We start from the raw sequence: 18,560 nt of genomic DNA on the forward strand, positions 1-18,560 counted from the left end.
AGAAAATTCACACAGATGATAATGGCTCTGATATGTTAAAAAAATCATTACCAAGAGAAAAGGTTGAGGTTTGTCGCTTGATCACCGGGATGGCGAATCCCTCCACCTAGCCGGGAAAGGGGGAGATTTGTTGGGTTTCCCTCTTGTGTGGAGGATGGTCCAAGAAGTCCATGTGGTATTTTTGAGCCCATGGATGAGCGTATTTTTGTCCAAATGAAAATAATCAAAGGAAATAACCTTTTAGTGGTGTTGTTTGTTGGAAGATAGGAGGTAGAAAAAAAATGAAGAGAATGCCGTGTAAAAACAGAGAGAGAAAAGGAGCAAACTTTTCAAATTCCCGCCTGCATAGTTTTCATCTTGTGCTTCGATTGAAGGTCGTTTGTGATTCGATTGAGCTGAAATTTTGCAGGCATGTTCGTGACTTAAGGTTCTTCAATCTGAACGGTGAAGATCTAATTTGGCTCACTTTTTTGTGAGATCTGAGTCTGTGAACAGTACCTCTGTTTTGGGTGAGACTTCTCCATTATCTTGAGATATTTGTTAGTTTCCAAGGAATGCATTTTCTTGATGATTTGCTGATTTTATACTTCTAGTTTTATCTAGAGAGACCCCTTCTACAATTACTTTCTTGATAGTGAAAGTTTTTGGTGACCGTGGTTTTTTATCTTCCCACACCGGGAAGGTTTTTCCACGTAAATTTGGTTATGTTCTTGTGTGCTTGTTTTTTGCTTTAAACTCTACTAAATTATTTCCTCATAGATTCACACAAGGGAGAAAAGATAGCATATATAGGAATTACCTGTGAATCAAATGCTGCGGATGTATCTAGGAGAGAGACCGTGAGAGAGAGAGAAAGAGAACTGCAACATAAGGTACCTCATAGATTCACACGGCCGGGTCGAAAACTGCAAAATCAGCACAACTCAATCTTGGTCAAAGTTTTTTTTTTTATTATTTATGAACAAACGAAAACCATTAAGCAACATAAGGTAGAGTTTTGGGAGAATCACGAAACGAAAACCAGTAGCTCTATTACAATCCCAACTAATATCAAAATTAAGACATACACAACCATATTTTATCTAGAATTCACCAAAAACCCCAACAAACGTTTATCTTTATTCATAAGAGAAGGGTGGAAGTAGATATGAGAGGGGAGGAAGAAGGGAGAGAGAGAGAGAGAGAGATAGAATCATTAAGTGCTGGCATCGGGACGTGTTTGATTCTTATTCCTTCGGACAGAAAAAAATTCTGTCCCATCCTTAATTTGATTTCCTATTCATTGACGTTGGAGTTCAACTGAGGAGATCCAGATGACTGCACCAGATCTTGCAGGCCATGAACGAAGTTCTGAATGTAGGACGACTCAATCCCTCCTGTAAGGAAGAAATCTCTCCACTTCTTATGGTTAGCTTTCACCTCTCTTCCAATCTCACTGTCTTCATCCATCACCATCTTCACCGCCTTGCACACGCTCTCCCTCGTGAACAGCCCGTCTCCTCCTTTCTCAACCTCCACCCCGACCTTCAGATCTCCGCCTATCATCCTCGCATTCAGTATCTGGTCCCCGATGTGCGGAAACAGCACCACCTGACACTTGTTCACCAAGGACTCCATCAGAGAACCAGAGCCGCAGTGTGTCACGAAGCAACCCACCGACGGATGCTCCAGGATCAGCTGCTGCTGCACCCACTGCCCATGAACAACTCCTCTTCCTCCGACTCTCTCTTCGAACCCTTCCGGCAATGCAGCTTCAATCGTATCAGTCCCAATGGGTAGTTTTAGAGCTGCAAGAAACGGCAACCCAGTGAGCTCAAGACCCATTACCAGCTCCCGGAACTGATCGAGACTCAAGATGCACTCGCTTCCGAAAGCGCAGTACACAACAGAGTTTGCCTCGAACCCACCCAGCCACTTGACCCATCGTTCCTCCAGCCCATCTCTGGGCGCCACTGGCACGACTGATCCGGACACCAGCACTGGCTTTCGGAATTGGGTCTCGAGGTAATCGCAGTAGGAGCCCTCTATCTCTCTACAGGCCCTGAAGGCGAGGGCGTCACAGTCGCTTAAAGCAATATTTTGGCGCTCGTAGAATGTGATACCCTTTCCGTATTCAATGTTTGCCACCAAAGCCAAACGTCTAGCTTCGTTACTATGGAGTTTAATGGCTGCAGCTGGGAAGCCTGGTGGTGGGTGCATCAAGCTGGATTCATATAAGCCGACGTCGGAAATATTATTCCGAGAAGGGGATAGTAGGTATCCGATGGTTACAGGGCTAATGGTGCAGTAATGGATGGATTTGATGCCGAGGCTACGAGCTAAAGCAGGTACCCAGTAGGCAAAATCGAAGAAAACGATGTGAGGCTTGAGCTGACGGAGAGATGCTTCGATTTTGGGCTGCGTGAGGTCCATGGCGGTCATGATGAGGCTATGCAAAGAGCGAGGGACGTCGGCAGTGGTCTCGGCGCCGGGGGGGAGGCCGTCGACATGGGGAACGACGACCGGAATGAAAGTGATGAGATTGGGGTGGAGGTTGTTGGAGTTCAATTTGGACTGGGCTTTGGCGGGCAGAAAGAAGGAGACTCTGTGGCCTCTCTCGGCAAGCTTGTTGGAGATGTGAAGGAAGGATGTGAGGTGGCCTATGGCGTACCACGGGTACATGGCTATGTGAAGGGTATCTACGTCTGCAACTACACCACCCATGTTTCTCTCTCTCTCTCTCGTAAAACTTGGAGCTGGAGAGATGAGTTGTTCAAATTTAAAGGCACAAACCAACCTCAAGAGTTTACCAATGGAAGATTGGAAGCCAAACGGAATGCTTGTGAAACGATACGGTGTTTCCCGATTTACAAGTCTTTGGTTTCACCTGACGGTAAAATTTCAGTTTAGTACCTATATTTTGAGAGAATATCATTGCAGAAAAACTGCCAATTTAATATGCGCCTTTAGTAGTCCTTCCTTTAATTGATACATGTGATGTCATATGTGATTTATGACATTATTAAATTTCAAAATTACCTTTTTTTTTTAACTAAACCAAAGTGAATGTGGATTAGACTTGTCCATTGGTTAGTTAGTTCGATGGGCTGGTCAGCCGGGCTTGTTATAAATTGGGTTTGATCATAATTTTAAGCTTGTGGATTCGGGTTTGGCTTCAGGCATTAAGTACTAAAAGGGAAGGGAGATCCATCATATGGATGGCCGAACCTTAAAGGAAGATTGGGCAAAACTTCAAAAATTTCCTTATTCCCATATAGAAATCCTATTTTTAATTTATAAAACTATATTTTCAATGTTTGTTTTTGTAATATAACCAGACCAAATCTGAAACCAAGAATAGGGAGGGACATATCTAATATCCATGCAAAAATATTTTTATTAACATAAATATTCACGCTAAAAAAATATATTAAATTTTCCCTCCATACACAACTTCAATGAAACAGCATAACACATTTGTGTTATTTTTACAAAAGGTATTGTAAAGAAAATTAGATGACGTTTAGTGCATTTGTGTCATTTCACAGGCCATTAACCTCAACCTCGTTAACCATTTTAGATTAAATTGATAGTTTTCAAAAATTTGGGTACGACGATAACACATTTTAAAGTTTGGATATTAACTTTACACCATCCACAAAGTTTAGGTATTAAATTAAAATTCTCTAAAAATCGAAATGGTGGTCTTTCTCAAAGTTTTTTCAAATTTTGGGAAAGACTGATGACAGGTAATCACATGGCCGAGCTACAATCACTTGTCAAGCCACTAGTCATACGTGATACGTATGATCGAATTAATTGTAGAATTTGGGGATTCTTTACTGTGATCGGTTTGTCCGGCAAAGCAATTAGTCAGTCTTTTCCAAAGTTTTTTCAAATTTTAGGAAAGACGGATGACAAGTAATCACATGACCGAGCTACAATCACTTGTCAAGCCACTGGTCATACGTGATAAGTATGATCGAATTAATGGTAGAATTTGGGGAGTAGCACGCCATTTAATTATTCAATTGTCTAAAAGTGTCCCACACATTTCACTATCAAATTGGGGGCATTTTAAGAGTGGAATCTACCATGCATGTGAGGGATTGATGTAAACTCACAACTTTGTTGGCAAAGTAATTAATTCCCACAAATCCTAGATGTTAATTACTCATTTGTGTATCCCATATGGTCATAGCAATGTTTTAAAAAGCGATTCAGAACGGGAACCATTCTGGCCAGTGATTTTTGGATTAATGGTTTGATCGTTCCGTTTAAATTAATAATTAATTTTGACAAAAATATTAAAATAAAAAAATTGTTAAAATCATTGAATGGATTGATGGTTTGACTGTTTAGATTAACGGAATAATCGATTCAATGATTTTTTGTCAGGGGATGAGTTTGGAGTAATACATCTTCCAATGACAAATATGGAAAATGTTTTCATTGTAGGTTGAGATGTGCATGTGGGTAGGGGTGAGCAAAAAAAACCAAAAAACCGAATCGACCAAAAAAAACCGACCGAAACCGAACTGAAAAATCAGTTAACCAAACCAGTCGGTTCGGTTTTGGTTGATGTTTCCAAAAAGTCGATTCGGTTTCGGTTAACCATTTAAAAAACCAGCGGTCAACCAAACCGACCAATATAAATTTTTATATAATATTATATATATGTTATATTTATTTAAAAAAAATCAAATAAAAATGTTTGATAGTTCGCCAGTCTAGCACCCATTGGCTTCTAGTCTGAGTCGTTTGATAGACTAACACACCTGCTGGCCTCTTTGTCTCTTTGAGATAAGTTCATCTATTCGACAATCTTTTTCTTTCCCTCTCTTTCGGACTCTCACTCTCTCATACTCCCTCTCTTCCTCACCTCTCAGTCACTCTGAATTCTCTCTCTCTCTCTCTCTCTCTCTCTCTCTCTCTATGAGTTCTCTCTCTCTCTTGCCTCTCAGTCTCTCTCTAAACTCTCTCACCTCTTAGTTTCTCTCTAAACTCTCTCTCTCTCTAGCCTTTGGTGCTCCGCCCTCCAACCGATTTGTCTCTCAGCTTTTCTTTTCTTTTTTAATTTTAAGGGCATAAAAAAACCAAAAAATCGAACCACGGTTAACTAGTCCACCGATTAACCAGTTGTATTGGTTCGGCCCAAAAAATTATCCCACGGTTTGGTAACCGAACTGTGAGCACCCCTACACGTGGGGTGTTAACGTGAACTAAGTGGCTCTCCCTTGCTTGAATAAACTTTGGCTATTGGGGGCCAACAATCTATGTTGTTAAGTAAATTTTTGGGAATGCCACGTTACCAACTTACCATGAGAGTGGGATAAAATTGTAATTGTCCCATATTTCCTTTTGACCATAAACATAGGCATGAACGTGAATTAGTGAAAGTGTTCGGCCCATAAACACTCTCAACAGCATAGGCTATTGGCCCCAACAACCAAAGTTAATTCCCCTTGCCTCGCCTAGATTAGGTGGGGAGGGGGCATGTTCTCGGGTATCACCATTGGATTGGAATTTTTCACGTTTGGGGTGCATGATTTAGCTATTCTAAATCCACTTTCATGGATGGAACATTCTTTTTCTAGTCAGTATGCTATTACACTCTCATTTGTGCTAGGAAAAAGGGAGAGAAATTCATTTGGGATTTTTTTTTTTCTTTTCTACTTTCCATGATCGACCAAATAGCCTAAAACTCTTTATTTTTCTTTTTTTTTAATAGATGTTTGAAGCTCTATAGTGGGTTCAAATCTTTTGTAATGAGGTCATTCGATCCTTTTGTACCAGCTCAAGGTTTAGGAAAACTTGGATCAAGGTTTCAGCTAAAGTACTGAAAGGGATGGGAGATCCATCCTATGGATGGCCGAACCCTACAGAAAGGTTGGGTGAAATTTCAAAAGTTTCTTTACTCCCACCCGGGAATCCTATTCTCAATTTAGAAAATTGCATTTTCCATGTTTGTTTTTGTAACCTAACTGGACCAAATCTGAAACCAAGAGTAGGGAGGGATATACCTAATATGAAATTCACGCAAGAATGCTCCTCCCAACGTAGGTGTTCACGCCCAAAGAGTGTATCAAATCCTCCCTAAATTGAAGATGACACAACTTAGGATGAGACAAGATCAGCAAGTAGTTCTTCACCAAGAACTTGTAATTCTTCAACAAGAATCAAATGAGATAGTGAGCACAACTTTTAAATTGTTTCTTCTAGCAAGAAACAATATCAAGATCAAATCTTGATCAAATCCAAGAACTAGAGATTGAATAGGGTAGGGCGACAAGAACAGGAAGAAAAAGAACTAAAGACAAGATCAGTCTAACTGAGTTGTCTTCTCTCTGTATTGAGTGAATACCTTTTTCAAGTTTGCCATGCTCTCTTATTTATAGTCTTAAAGAGACAACTTCCTAATCTCATTAGGAGTTTCCTGATCCAAATCTTTATTTGGACCTGGACTCTTTAACTGATAAGGATAATCCCTTATCTTATCTACAAATAAAGATCAGCTTTTCTAATCAAATTAGGAGTTCCTTGATCCAAATCTTTATTTGGATCTCTTTAAGTGATAAGGATAATCCTTTATCCTTATTTGTTAATCCAAATCCAAGATCTGCCCCTATTTAATTAATCTAATTAACCCAATTTGAAATGAGCTTTAGGCCCATTCAGCTTTCATGCTCACTTCCTTTTTAATGCTGGCTAGCTTGGCTCTCTTTGTGTGAAGTGGGACCCTATCATTGATCTACACATTAGCCACATGGGTTCAGCATAGCCTATATTACAAGGCCTGACTGAATTCACTACTGAATACAATGAACCCCTGAGTCCATCACTATGTGCTCTCAATGGACCCAACATTTACACTAAATGGTCATTGGGTCCAGTCATCTTATAAAGGCCTAAGGATTGTGGTCAGATGCAAGATTATCCCATCAGGTATAACCCTCAATGGTCTTACACTTAACCTCTCAGCCCATAATGATCAAATACTGCCCGACAACAGAGCACCTCTCATTCGGCTGCAAGGTGCAATGCTACACTCTCTACTCACATTGATCCCGGGAATTAAAACCTTTTGCAAACAATTTTGAAACCATAATATATATATATATATATATATATATATATATATATATATATATATATATATAAGTATATCTCTATATAAATATATTTTTCAAAACCAAATTTCAAACACATTTGAAATCCACTACCGGCAATTTAGGTTTCTATCAAAGAGAGTGCATTTTCCCGATCATTAACTTTGTCCGACAAAGGGGCTGGTCCTATCACTATGATCACCTACTTAGATGAATTCTCGAACTGTCCCAACATACCCAGGTTTTGACCCCCTCTAAGGATTTCACTGATTGGAATATTAAGGACAGCCCAATCCGAGTCCTAGTGCAATATCATAATCGAGTCTAGGGGTCAGCTGTAACATTCTAGATTTGTCCATCAATCTCCAAGGTCCAGGGCAATACTAGAATTTTGGTATGGTTCAGGGTTTCAAGAAAACCCACACTACATGTACCTTAGGTCTCACCGTGATAGCTGAGACTAGACCTGTTCATGGGCCGAGCCGAGCCGGGCTCGGGTCAGGCTTTTAGTCTTCATTAACAAAAAAATGATAGGCCCGAGCCCGAGCCCGGCCCGACCAATGGGCTTAGAACTTGGGCCTGAGCCCGAGCCCGAGCCCGACCTAATAAAAGAAATTTAAATTTTTTCCTACATTATCTATTTTAGTTCAGATATTTTCCCCTATTTAAATAGACACAGTTTTACATTATTAAATCAAAAAATTTATTCAAATAGGCATCACATAACCCATTTTAATTTCATTCTTTTTTTCTTACAATCAAGTGAATCAATTCAATCAACAACCTTCTTTAAGGTTGTTTAATATATTCCCTGTTGTTTGATTGTTTCTATACAACCAAGGCAAACCTGAAATAAAACACATAAGAGCAAATCATATAGGTTCATATTCCTACAAATAGCATCACACACTAAAACTAAATTCATATAACTTCAAGTTCATGTTCCTCCAAAGTCATAAAAAAATAATCTGAATAAAACAAACAAAATCCATAAAACATATTCTCCATCCATTCTTGAATTCACAAACAAGATGAAATATTCCAACTCTCAAGTTCCAAGCCATTCTAAAAAATAAAATAAAAGACTTCATTGCCCATATGACCATATCAAATAAAACATGTTCTAGGCATCTAGCCATCTCCATTCATTCTTGAATTCACCAACAAGATTGAGCATTCCAAGTTCCAAGTTCCAAGCCATCCTACAAAAGAAAATAAGAGATAAACTCAGTACCCATGTCACATATGTAATTTGTTATCATGTCAAATGACAAATAAATAATGGAAATATATGTTATTATAATACCTAAAACATATCATCAAGTTCAACATTTTTATCATCATCATCACTACTATTTGATTCCCCATCCTCTTCTAACAAGCTTGATCCTAAAGAAGCCCCTAACAAGCTTGATCCCCCAGCATACAATTGGAAAATCTATTAGAAAAAATTCAATGAATCATATATTTTAATAAACAATAAATAAAAAAAAGTACCTAATACAAGGCCTTGTGCACGAAGCCAATCTTCAAGACAAACCAAAGCTTGAATTGTCTTGGACTTAAGTGAACTTCTCCAAGGATTGATCACCTTCTTTCCAATGCTAAATGCAGATTCAGATGCAACTATGGAAATAGGAATAGCCAAAATATCTCGAGCCATTGATGCCAATTCAGGATACCTAAGTGAATTCTTATTCCAATACTCCAAAACATCAACATCTGCTTTGATATCAAGGTTTTGTTCCTCAAAGTAAAGGTCTAATTGAGTTTTTTTTACTTTGAATCTTTCTTTTTGAATTCAAAAATTGCTCATAATCCTCAAACCCATCACCATCATCATTTCTCTCACTCATGTCAAATTGATTAGAAGATCCAACAAAGGAGGTGGAGAAAAAATTTTCTTTGTATCATTAAACAAATCATGGAGAGTTTTAATTATAGCATTAGCACGCTCCTCAGCTTCATCCCCATAAAGTTTATCAAAACAATACTCCACTAACATAATCTTGCAACAAGGATTCAACACAACAGCACAAGACAAAATCATACTATATTCGGCCCAACATTTATCAAATTTCTCCATTTTTCTAACCATGTCGGTCATAAAATTCTGAGGTTCCTTACTCACTAACATCAAATGTCTATGAATCATCCACACTCCCTTGAAGTAAATATTTGAAGTAGGGTACTTAGTGGCAGAAAACATGCAAGTAACATCATAAAAAGCCTTTAAAACTTGTGAAGCTTATCCACTTTTCCCCATTCTTCTTCCGAAAGCATAAACATTTTAAAAATATTATCACTTTGCCCTCAATGTTGTAAGACTTGCTTATAATAAATGGTATGTTCAAGCATCAAATAAGTTGAATTCCATCTCACACACATATCTAACCCCAATCTTCTATTTTTGTTTAAGTGAAAACTTTTTTTCATCAAGTTCATAAAATCTATGCTTTCGGGCAGCTGATTTCTTTATATTTTTCACACCATCCTGAATCTTACAAACAACATCATCAACAATATTCAAACCAACTTGCACAATAAGATTCAAAATATGGCTACAACAACAAACTTTGAAAAAATCACCACCACACACCAAAGATTTATGTATTGAAGATCTCAATTTCAAAGAGTTAGCCATCACATCATTGTAACTAGCATTATCTAATGTGATGCTAAAAATTTTCTTATCAATATTCCATTCGCTTAAGCACATTGCCACCACATATGCTAAAGATAGTCCATCAAAAGGAGGTGCCAAAGCTTTAAAGCGAATAATTCTTTTCTGTAACTTCCAATTGTTGTCAATCCAATGAGCAGTTATACACATGAATTCATCATCAGTGTGTTCAGATTTCCAATTATCGGAAGTTAAACAAATTCGACCAAGTGTATTAGACAAATTACTTTTCACACCCTCTCTCTCTTTCACATAACTAGACATGATATCTCTTTTAGCAGTATGCTTACTCACATTTTTAAATTCAGGATTTATAGATTGAACAAAGAATCTAAAACCAAGTTCTTCAATAGTAGTAAAAGGGTATTTTCCACATACAAGAAAAATTGATAATGCCCTACGAGACTCTTGTTGATCAAACTTGTAGTTTTTCAAAGAAGTCCTCCCATCAGTGTTTGATTGAGTAGTTACTTTGTACTGTCTAATATTCTGAATTCTACGTCTAGGGCAACGCTCTAAATGACGCTTCAAGTGAGTAGTTCCCTTACTTGACTTACCTTATAATGTTTTCATGCAGTGCTTACATCGTGCCTTCTCCGAATTAATCTTTTCCATTTCTTCCCACACCTTAAATGTCAATCTTTTCTTAGTGGAAGTTTGGTCAAACTCTCGATAGTCATCATCAACTATATCTACTCCAGCAGCCGCATTTTCACTTGCCATTGACATGACAGTAATTATTAAATATGAAATAACCTGCATAATGAATTCTAATTTTATCAATAAGACAAGCATATATTAAATAAAAAACTAAAAGAAATTTCTACAATTTGTTTACATTAAAAAAGAATATAATTTCTGAATTTGCAAAAAAAAAACCAATTACAGATTATCCAATATAAACTCTGAATTCAATAATCAATATAAATCAGAATTTATTTACATTAAAAAAGAATATAAATTCTGAATTCAATAATCAATATAAATCAGAATTTTTTTACACTAAAAAATAATATAAACTCAATGAAAATTCTGAATTCAATAATCAATATAAATCAGAATTTATTTACATAAAAAAAAATATATAAATTCAATATAAATTCTGAATTCAATAATCAATATAAATGAGAATTTATTTACATTAAAAAAGAATATAAATTCAATATAAATTCTGAATTCAATAATCAATCTAAATCAGAATTTAATTACATTAAAAAAGAATATAAATTCAATATAAATTCTAAATTCAATAATCAATATAAATCAGAATTTATTTACATTAAAAAAGAATATAAATTCTGAATTCAATAATCAATATAAATCAGAATTTATTTACATTAAAAAAGAATATAAATTCGATATAAATTCTGAATTCAATAATCAATATAAATCAGAATTTATTTACATTAAAAAATATATATATTCAATATAAATTCTGAATTTATTTACATTGTCAAAATCTTTTCACTCTTTGTGTCACAGTCCTCTTTCTCGCATATGCCTTCTATGCTAAATGCTGATCTTTCCAAACTATGAAATGCAGGAAAAAAATGTCAAAATTCATCCGTACCCATAACTCAAATGCCCCTTTTCTCCCTATTTGGACCGTGCCCTGTAGAGGGTCGGGAGTCGGGACAAACATGGGAATGGGATAGGTCAAATTAAACGGGTTTAGAAGATGCTCTATATGCTGTCCTGCTTCTAACTGTGAACTCTAACGTGGTTCATAGTCTCAGTCTGATTAATCCAAACAATTCAGCTCTTAAGGACAACAATATAGATATATGCCCTTCTGTGAAAAAAACCAATCATGTCTATGCCCCATTAGGTTAATGGGGGGTGAAGAACAGTTTTGGGCCCATAGATTTGTGGATCAAAGCACACAAACTTTTACAAGTAACCAATTGGCTACCTACCACACACACCCACAAGCCCATAATTTTTTTTATTTAAATAGAAAACATGAATAAAGCTAATCAGTGCACGCGACAGTTCTATTGTCTCTGCTTCTGTTCAGCCCTTCTTCTTCTTTCCTTAGTACGGACTCCCTTTTACCTTATTGGGTCAGTGTAGTTAATGTTTTTCTCTCCTTCCTGTGTTCCAAAGACTGAACCGGGTCCTAAAGCTTCTTCTGCCTGAGACATGGCTAAGCATCATTTGTCAGTTGGTTGCAGCAGAAAGCCATGTATTTCTGGGTTTTTTTTTTCGGGAGAGGGGACTAATTATGAGAGAAGGTGTTTTGTTGTAAAAGTAAAAATATCAACACAAGTCGCATTCATTCAATGGGTATTACTGCTGAAATCTGTAAAAGCAATACGAGTAAGCACCATCAAGAAAGAAAACAGAGGGATGATCGGTTTGGAGTGGGGTAAACAGGTCGAAATCTCCATGTATGGGACGTGAACCCAATACAAGCCACCAACTCTCCCAAGTGCTGCCACTCGGACCGAGTGGGGTTTATCATGACATCATCTCCACCGTGTCCTGAGTGGCTGAGTCTTCTGACATTTCTGCTTCAACCACTAACAAGTTCTCAGTTCTCAGTTCTCACCCCATCCCTCTTTTATGACTTACAAGTTACAACATTTCTCTTATTTTGTTGTTTAATATTATTTGATTATTTCTGTATATTAATTGTTTTTAGACAGAGAGAAGAAACAAGCCACTTCTGCGGTTCTGCCTTGTTCAGAAACAGTAGGACCAACTGTTATAAAAACAGTAAACACTAAAGAGGACTCACTGCCGCCGCCTATGATTATATTCGTCGGAGAGTTCGCGGTGAATCGGTGACTGTGGTCTATGAGATGCGAGCTTGACCTGCGGTTTTGACAATGATCACTTGATCAGTTCGCGTCTGAGAAAGAGAGAGAGAGAGAGAGCTCACCGCCGCTGCCGGAGTTTTTGCGCCGGTGAACGTTCGCCACCTCGCCGTTTGTGGCTGCCTGAGAGTGTGAGGATGAGAACAGTGCACCGTGGAGGATGTAGAGAACTGGAGATTGGAGATGAAGGGTCGGCTGAAAAAAAGAATGGGAAGAGACATAGATGTCTCGACTAGGGGTTTTGTTTAGGTTTAAGTATAGGTCGGGCCGGGCCGAGCTCGGGCCGGGCTATTTTGGCAAATCCTAAGCCCGGCTCGAATTTATTGCGGGCCGGGCTTTTTAGCCCGAAGTTAAGCCCGTAGGCCCATATACTTGTTCAAGCCCGTTGGGCCGCCCGACCCATGAACAGGTCTAGTTAAGACAAGCCACCCCAACCAACTTGGCAGTACATCAGTGTCAGCCTTGGGAGGATAAATCTCTCTAGATCCATCCAACGACTGTGAAGATTCTATACTAGCACGAGTCTCATATGTGTCTAGTTTAAGAGTATTACACAAAAATACACCATAATAACATAAATCAAATATGTACTTTATTCATTTACAATAAATGTCATAATGTACATCATGTTGATTGGAGCTAAGGGCATACACTGTCTAACAAGTACCGGGCTCGACTTTTTTTGGGCTAGGCTCGAGCTTTCTCATAAAAGACCGAGCCCAACTTGATAATATATATTAAATAATAAAAATATATTTTATTTAATAAAAATTATATATACAATATTTTTTATTATTTTCTCTTTTTTCTAAGTAATAGTGAGATGTTTATTATTTTTGAGTTTTAAAGGTTTTTAATATAAACAAAACACTTTTTATTGAATAAAAAAGAAAAAAAATTTTATTTTCAAATTTCCGGTCCGACTTGGGCTTAGGTCCGAGCTTCGGGCTTTATATGAGGGCAAGGCTCTGACTCGGGCCTGAGCGTATGCTATTGACGCATATACAAAGCCCGGCTTGAACCCAATCCATGAAGAGGTCTAATGTGGATGAAAAGTTTGATGTTAAAAAAAAACTAATACCAGAAATTAATATATAAATATATATTAAATGTTATGTATATTAAATATATATTATTCATAATATATATATATGTATCAAAATATATTTAAAACATTATTTATGATTTAACTTTTTATTTATTTAAAATAAAATTATTTTTCAAAAGAAAATACATTTATCAAAAAAAATTTTGGGGATGGAGGACAAATTTTATCCCGACAAGAATGGGGTTAATTTATGGATTAGGATTGGAGATGGGGAATATGATCCCCGCCCTAAACCCGAATTAACTTTGGTTGTTGGGGCCCAATAGCATAGGCTGTTGAGACGGTTTCTCTTTGGTTTTTAGTAAAAATAAATTAATATGTAATTACTAATTTACACATTCTCAAGGTTTAGGAAAACATGGATCAATCTAAAAAGACAAAAAAATTAAACACTAAAGATTGTGTTTGGTTTGAAGGAAAAAGTAGAGAAAGGAAGGGAAGGATATGAAAACCTTGTAATAGCCTAAGGGAACCAAAAAGAAGATTTTTTTTATTGAAATGGGTATCCATTATCATATCTTTTTCCATTTTTTTATGGGCCCACAAAAGTACAAAACTATGATTAATAGCAATATATTGTAACTATTGTTGGAGCTAGAAAAAAATAAAGAAAGACAACTTTGAATTAGGATTTTTTTAAATATGTAGACATAAATGTTGAATTGGATCTTTAATTTTTTAATTGTGATCCATAGGGATTTATTTTAGCTATAAATAACCAATCTATTCTCCTAATCCTCTATGAAAAAAACTGTAATTCCCTTATGTTTCCATAATTAACTACTTGGTAGGTATTCAGTTAAGTCCAGTGTTGGTCACATCCATTACATTTGATCGATTGCTTAGGATCTAAAACAGGCAAATATATAATTGGATATTTTATGTTTTAAGCGGATTCCAATTGTAGAGGGAATCTGAGCCCATGTTAGGAATAACGTAGAGTTAAGTTGATTTGCAGGGCAAAATGGAATTATTGGAGGTGTTAATAGTGGAACCCTAGATTCACAATAGCATTCATGTCACTAAGTTCCATTGTGGTCCTAGGGACTAGCTTGGCATTTACTTTAACGTCTCTTCAATTCAAGAGATTACAGTGGTCAACATGTGTGAAAAAAGACAAAATAGTAAACTAGGGAGGGGCCCTGCTATGCTATGTAAGGGCAAAACATGATGATAAATTTGAAAGAAAAAATTGGGAATGTAGGAATTAATACAGAAATTGCAAGTCTATAACAGTATTGGATGATTAAGCAGGATAGAAAAAGTAGTTTAAGGTGTGATACATAAGCCAAAAAGGAAAAAAACAAAGCAATAGTTCTAAAGTTCATAAAGATGTTGTTAGGTGCTTAATAACTGCAGATGTGTTATCATGAATGTGACAACACTTGAGTGAAAGCTGATTCATTTGTAAGAATTGAAGCAAAGAGGGAGTTTTTAAAGAATGTTCATGCCCCGTTTATTTGATGAGCTAGTCTCTCCAATGTATAAGTTATTGCCAATGCCTAGAAAAGGAAAGTTTCACGTACATTGATAACATTATTGGTGTACTAATTTTTAATTGAAGGCAATGATTTGGAATACTGGGAAAATTTAATGAGTTTAAATACTCAGGGGGGTATAAATTGATATCAATGTTAGATATATTTTCTACATGGCCAAGGGTATCAATACTATAAAATGTTTAAATTTCACCAGGTAATCATGACAAAAAGTATGGATTTATTTGTCAAGCCTAATATGGCACGCTCGCATAAATATGACACATCTTTATACATATTTTCTATAGTTGGGAAAATGTTTTCAACCAATGGTTCAATTTTTTTCCCCACATCTTTTTAATAATATATCTTTTGGATTCTGAGTCTAATCTACTTCACGAAATTCATAAAGTGGAATTCCATCAATGCCACCATTTCCAATATCAAGAATCCATTTTGAAAATGTTGAAGGATCATTTGAAGAACTTGGAGGTTCATTGGTTTATAGCAATCTCATGTTTATGGTTAGTTCAAGAAGCTTACATTTAGACCATAATTCTAATCTTTGCAAAGATGCAGAAATAATATCCTTTCGGCGACCTTTAACAATGACTAGAAGGATTTGTCTAAAATCACCGCCCAAATCATCATAAACTTCACAACTGTTTCATATAACAGAATTGGTAAATCTACACAAACAATCATATCTATGTCATCAACTGTAGAAGGTTTATCCTTATTTGCCAAAGTTACCAAGACATGAGCATGTAGTAAGCCTTTTTCTTGAAATTCTATTACATGTAAATCTACCACAACTCTTCCAAATATTTTGTGGACTTTAATGTCAATAAATAGTTCTTTCAATTTCAATCTAAAAACCCATGACACAATATTTGGCCTGTCATTTAGTTTTAACCATTGTGGGTTTGATGTGAATGTTACAACTAAATCTAGGTATCTCATTGCTCGACAAATAGCCATTGCATCTTGGTAGCATTGAATCATATAGGGAGGACCACCAGTGAACAACGAAGGAAGTATGAATCGATGACCAATGGATGCTACATTATTGTCTCGAGAATTAACAACATCTTGTAAACCTTGATACAATTCACTTCGTAGTTGTTTTTGTTTTTGTTTTTTTGTGATAACTCAAGCGATCATCTTCAATCGCAACATATGAATCAGTCAAATATTGTTGGAATGCTCACCCTCCTTGAAGCAATGTTTTTCCTTCATCTATGCGGTCTTGTATCCGATAAGATTTGTAACCCCTCAATGTAACAAGTTTCCTTACATTTGATCTATTTGAACGAACACCCTCATATGCGATACCTAATTTTCATCCATCTTCACCATATGGAAATAACAATGGGTATTGTAAAGGCATATAACAAGGGTGTGTCTCATCCATTCTTTGTAACTGATTTCCCAATGTAGCAACAACAATGTCACGGTGATTAGTATGTTCAAAACTATCACCAACTATTAAAATTCCCACCTCATTGCAAGAAGGCTTATTGTATTATCTTGTTTCAGGATTTCTATGCTCCAAGATATGTATCTGTAAATCAACCGTTTCACCTCCTACAAACATATCTCGAGCATATTGAAAGATTTTTGCATAAGGGTTGATTTGTTCCAACATTGCTCTTAGATGGGACACAATATTTAGATTTATACCATGACCTGCTTTTTCCTTTTGTATCGCCCTCATTCTCTTTCTCGCTTCATGTTCAGTGTTATAAATATACAGTTGGGTAACTTTTGGCATATTGCTTTCCAAAGGGAGGAGGGACCCAATTTTATCGTAATTTGCTCCACAAATTCTGAATCCATAAGGTCTATGACCATCTAATATGCTGTAATCTATCTTGCCACCCATTGATGTAAAGGAGAACATTGGACGCCTGTGTTGCCTTGCTAATTGTTGGAGATATTCCAACCAGTGGCCTCCTATGAATTGAACTAGATAAAGGGTAGTTGAGAACATATCGATTAAATTTCAGATGAAAAGCTTCCCATGAGAAAGAAGATTTAAAATTTACTGGCATATTTTGGACAAAATGAAGTATCTACATTAGGAGCAGGTAATCTGCAATTTATGGAACATAAGATGTTAAAATGAATTCAATTGAAAAGTAATGGGGGCATTATCAAGTTACAAAAGGGTCAATGGACTGAAGGAAACTAATTGAAGAGTAATAAGGGTAAGAAAAAAGAACGACAAAAGAAAACATGGTTGCATTAGATTAGAGGAGAAGAAATTGTCAACGGGGTGTGAGGATACCAAACCCACCCTTGGTCAGGTTTGGACATGAATTTAGGCATATGAGCTTGGGTCGGGCTCAAAACACCAAGACAAACTTTTTTCTAGCCCAAGCTTGAGATTTGTTAAAAATCTTGGCTCCAGTCCAATTTTGACCAAAAAATATTTTATTTAACAAAAATATATTTTATATAACAAAATTATATCTTATGTAATGAAATAACATAAATAAATGAATGAATTTAATTAATTAAATAAATCGGACCCGTAGGCAACCCTAGATAAATAAACATTTATGGACAATCCAAATATTAGGCTTGGGATAAAGAGAAAAACAATTTGTTAGTAAAATATATTATTAATTAATTAATTAATTTAGTAAACTAAATTAATAAAATTTTTAGTAAATTAAATTAATAAAATTTATGGAAGCCTAAATGCTAGGTCGGGCTGAATTGGGTAAATAAAAATTTACGGATAATTGAGCATTTGTTCTCATGAGATGAATCGAGTTTTTTTTTTTTTTTTTATAAGCCCCTAGGCACTTTCATTGCAATGAATTCAGTAAGATTATTGGGGAAACTCATGTATTCTTTAGACAAACTACCAAAAGCTTAACGTACTCTTTGAGGAGGGGTGGTCGACCTCCTTGGATGCCTGATCTTGGCACTCTCAAACCAACATCTCTTGCGGGGCGGACCTGGTTAATGGCTAGCATGGCTACTAGGGTTCCTCATGGGCACACACATACTCCTCATAGTGACAGTGCATGGACCGGCACTAAATAACTGACACTCAAGGGAGGCTCTACACGTGGGTTTGGCCTAAGCATGTCCCTACACCTCGTTAGTCCCGTGTTTGAGCTGATCAAGCTACCTCGTTGCCCTTAGCGTGCGGGTGTGTTTCGGCCCAGTAGGTGCCTATCATCTTGGCATATAGGAGACCCTTCATATCAGTGCCAAGTCACCACATATCATGACTTTCCCCCTTTAGCACGTAAGCGATGCCTCCCATGGACCGACCAAAGCCAGCAAAGAACCTTGGACATGTGACTTGAGATCATGATTCAGTGCTATTGACCTTAGTGGAGCCATTTCATCGGTAACTCTTAGCCT

The 18,560-nt window shown here is 36.6% G+C and overlaps 1 protein-coding gene across 1 annotated transcript; it reads right to left on the reverse strand.

Annotated features, from left to right (window-relative positions):
- Positions 1–1,011: 1,011 nt before the first annotated feature.
- Positions 1,012–2,725, reverse strand: LOC148865023 (cyanidin 3-O-galactoside 2''-O-xylosyltransferase FGGT1-like). The gene has a single exon (XM_088980134.1). It carries the CDS (start codon positions 2,701–2,703, stop codon positions 1,276–1,278), a length of 1,428 nt encoding a protein of 475 aa, XP_088836260.1. The 5' UTR covers positions 2,704–2,725; the 3' UTR covers positions 1,012–1,275.
- Positions 2,726–18,560: the final 15,835 nt, after the last annotated feature.

This window comes from Nelumbo lutea, chromosome 3 (assembly GCF_056320005.1).
Source record: "Nelumbo lutea isolate HS-2025 chromosome 3, American lotus-T2T, whole genome shotgun sequence".
Taxonomy (NCBI): Eukaryota; Viridiplantae; Streptophyta; class Magnoliopsida; order Proteales; family Nelumbonaceae; genus Nelumbo; species Nelumbo lutea.